Source organism: Amphimedon queenslandica, unplaced genomic scaffold (assembly GCF_000090795.2).
Source record: "Amphimedon queenslandica unplaced genomic scaffold, v1.1 AMPQUscaffold_4611_Cont23411, whole genome shotgun sequence".
Lineage (NCBI taxonomy): Eukaryota > Metazoa > Porifera > Demospongiae > Haplosclerida > Niphatidae > Amphimedon > Amphimedon queenslandica.
Genome location: NW_003555078.1, coordinates 1 through 1551, shown reverse-complemented (window position 1 = coordinate 1551; position 1551 = coordinate 1). Strand labels below are relative to the sequence as shown.

The window sequence follows — 1551 nt, the reverse complement described above, 5'->3', positions numbered from 1 at the left end:
AGACAAAGTGGCACAGAAAGAGATGGAGTTGGAGCTGAGGTTGACGAAAGTGGTGCAGAAATATTGCTTATTGAATCACCTGAAGTAACTGATAATGACTTAAAAGGATGGTTGATCCTTATCCATGCCTCATAATTAGGATCCCTAATGTCAAATCCTTCCTCAAATCTTTTTGTATATAGCTTTTCCTGTTCTTCTGTAAAAATAGGACTACTTGGAAGTGATTCGTTGTCATCCTCAGTGCTTTCTTGTGGCACACAAAAAGGCTTTGATGGAGCCAAGCGTCTATCATCTACGGCACTCGGATTAAATGGAAAAAGACCACATTTCTTGAAACCACTCAATATGTTAAGTGTCGTAAATGAATGAGGCCATGCATCAGCAACCAATGCAGCTAACTTATCATTTGTCACCACTCTGCCTGGATATTTTGCCATATAGTTTGAACAAGCCTTATTAAAATTAGCTTTAAAGGACTTGAACACACCCACATCAAGAGGTTGCAAGATGTGGGTCGTGTGTGAAGGCAAGCAAAGGAGATGAATATGATTTGCACGGGCAAATTCAATGGCTTCAATCGATACATGAGAAATGTGACCGTCCTGAATGAGCAAAACTGGTCTTGTAGGAGGGATATTTGCAACGAAAAACTTTAACCATTCCAAAAATATGTTAGAATTTATCCACCCATTCTCACTAGTGTGAAATGAAGTGTTAGGTACGGCTCCCTCCTTAAAATTGTCAGGTACGGGTCTCTTACGAGGATAGACCATTAATGGTGGTAATACAAAGCCAGTTGCAGACACACAAGCAACAACAGTATGCGTCCTTCCCTTCTCTGCTGACGTAAGAGAATATACTGTACGACGACCTAATTTCATAACAACTCTGCCTGGACAATGAACAATAGAAATGCCACTTTCGTCACAGTTGTAAATTTGCATCGGCTTAGAAAGAAGGTTTAGCCGACCAAATATTGCTCCTAATTTTCCAAAGAAATCTCTTATAACATCTGGATTAGCTGATAGAGCTCTGCAATGAGATAGTGGCTGAGGTGTACGAATTGTTAGCATAGGATGTCGTTTTCGAAAACCATCAAACCATGAACGACCTGCCGAGTCACCAGTAAAAGGATGTTTTTTATTAAACTTCTCAGCTATAACAAAGGCTGAATGCATTACAGTTTCTCTTGTTAATCCATAACCCATGTCTGCCATCATAATCAAATATTCACATAATTTATCTTCCTCTTCTTTCGACAAGACTGTTGCAGGGCCCGGTTTACAGTCAACACTAACAGTACCATTCGTCCTTCTCCGCAACGTCTCAACAGGCACATTATATAGTCTCGCCGATTCCCTTAAACCTTTCCCTTCCTCTGTAACACTAATCACTGCTGCGTGCATGGACTCATCGGTCCATAGCTTCCTTGATTTTTGAGGACATGCAGCCATTAAGCCTCGGTTAACCTAAACAGTATAGATTATAAACTAGTATTTTCTTTGAAGCATTAGATATATCACTTACATACAATGCCAGTCACATAGAGAC

General features: G+C 40.1%; 1 protein-coding gene across 1 annotated transcript; it reads right to left on the bottom strand.

The window, feature by feature from the left end:
• Positions 1-79: 79 nt before the first annotated feature.
• LOC100639762 (uncharacterized) lies at positions 80-1454 on the bottom strand (the record flags this gene model as incomplete). The annotated part of the gene is made up of 1 exon (XM_003391891.1): positions 80-1454. A coding segment is annotated over exon 1 (1375 nt), but the record flags the coding sequence as incomplete, so codon positions are not given.
• Positions 1455-1551: the final 97 nt, after the last annotated feature.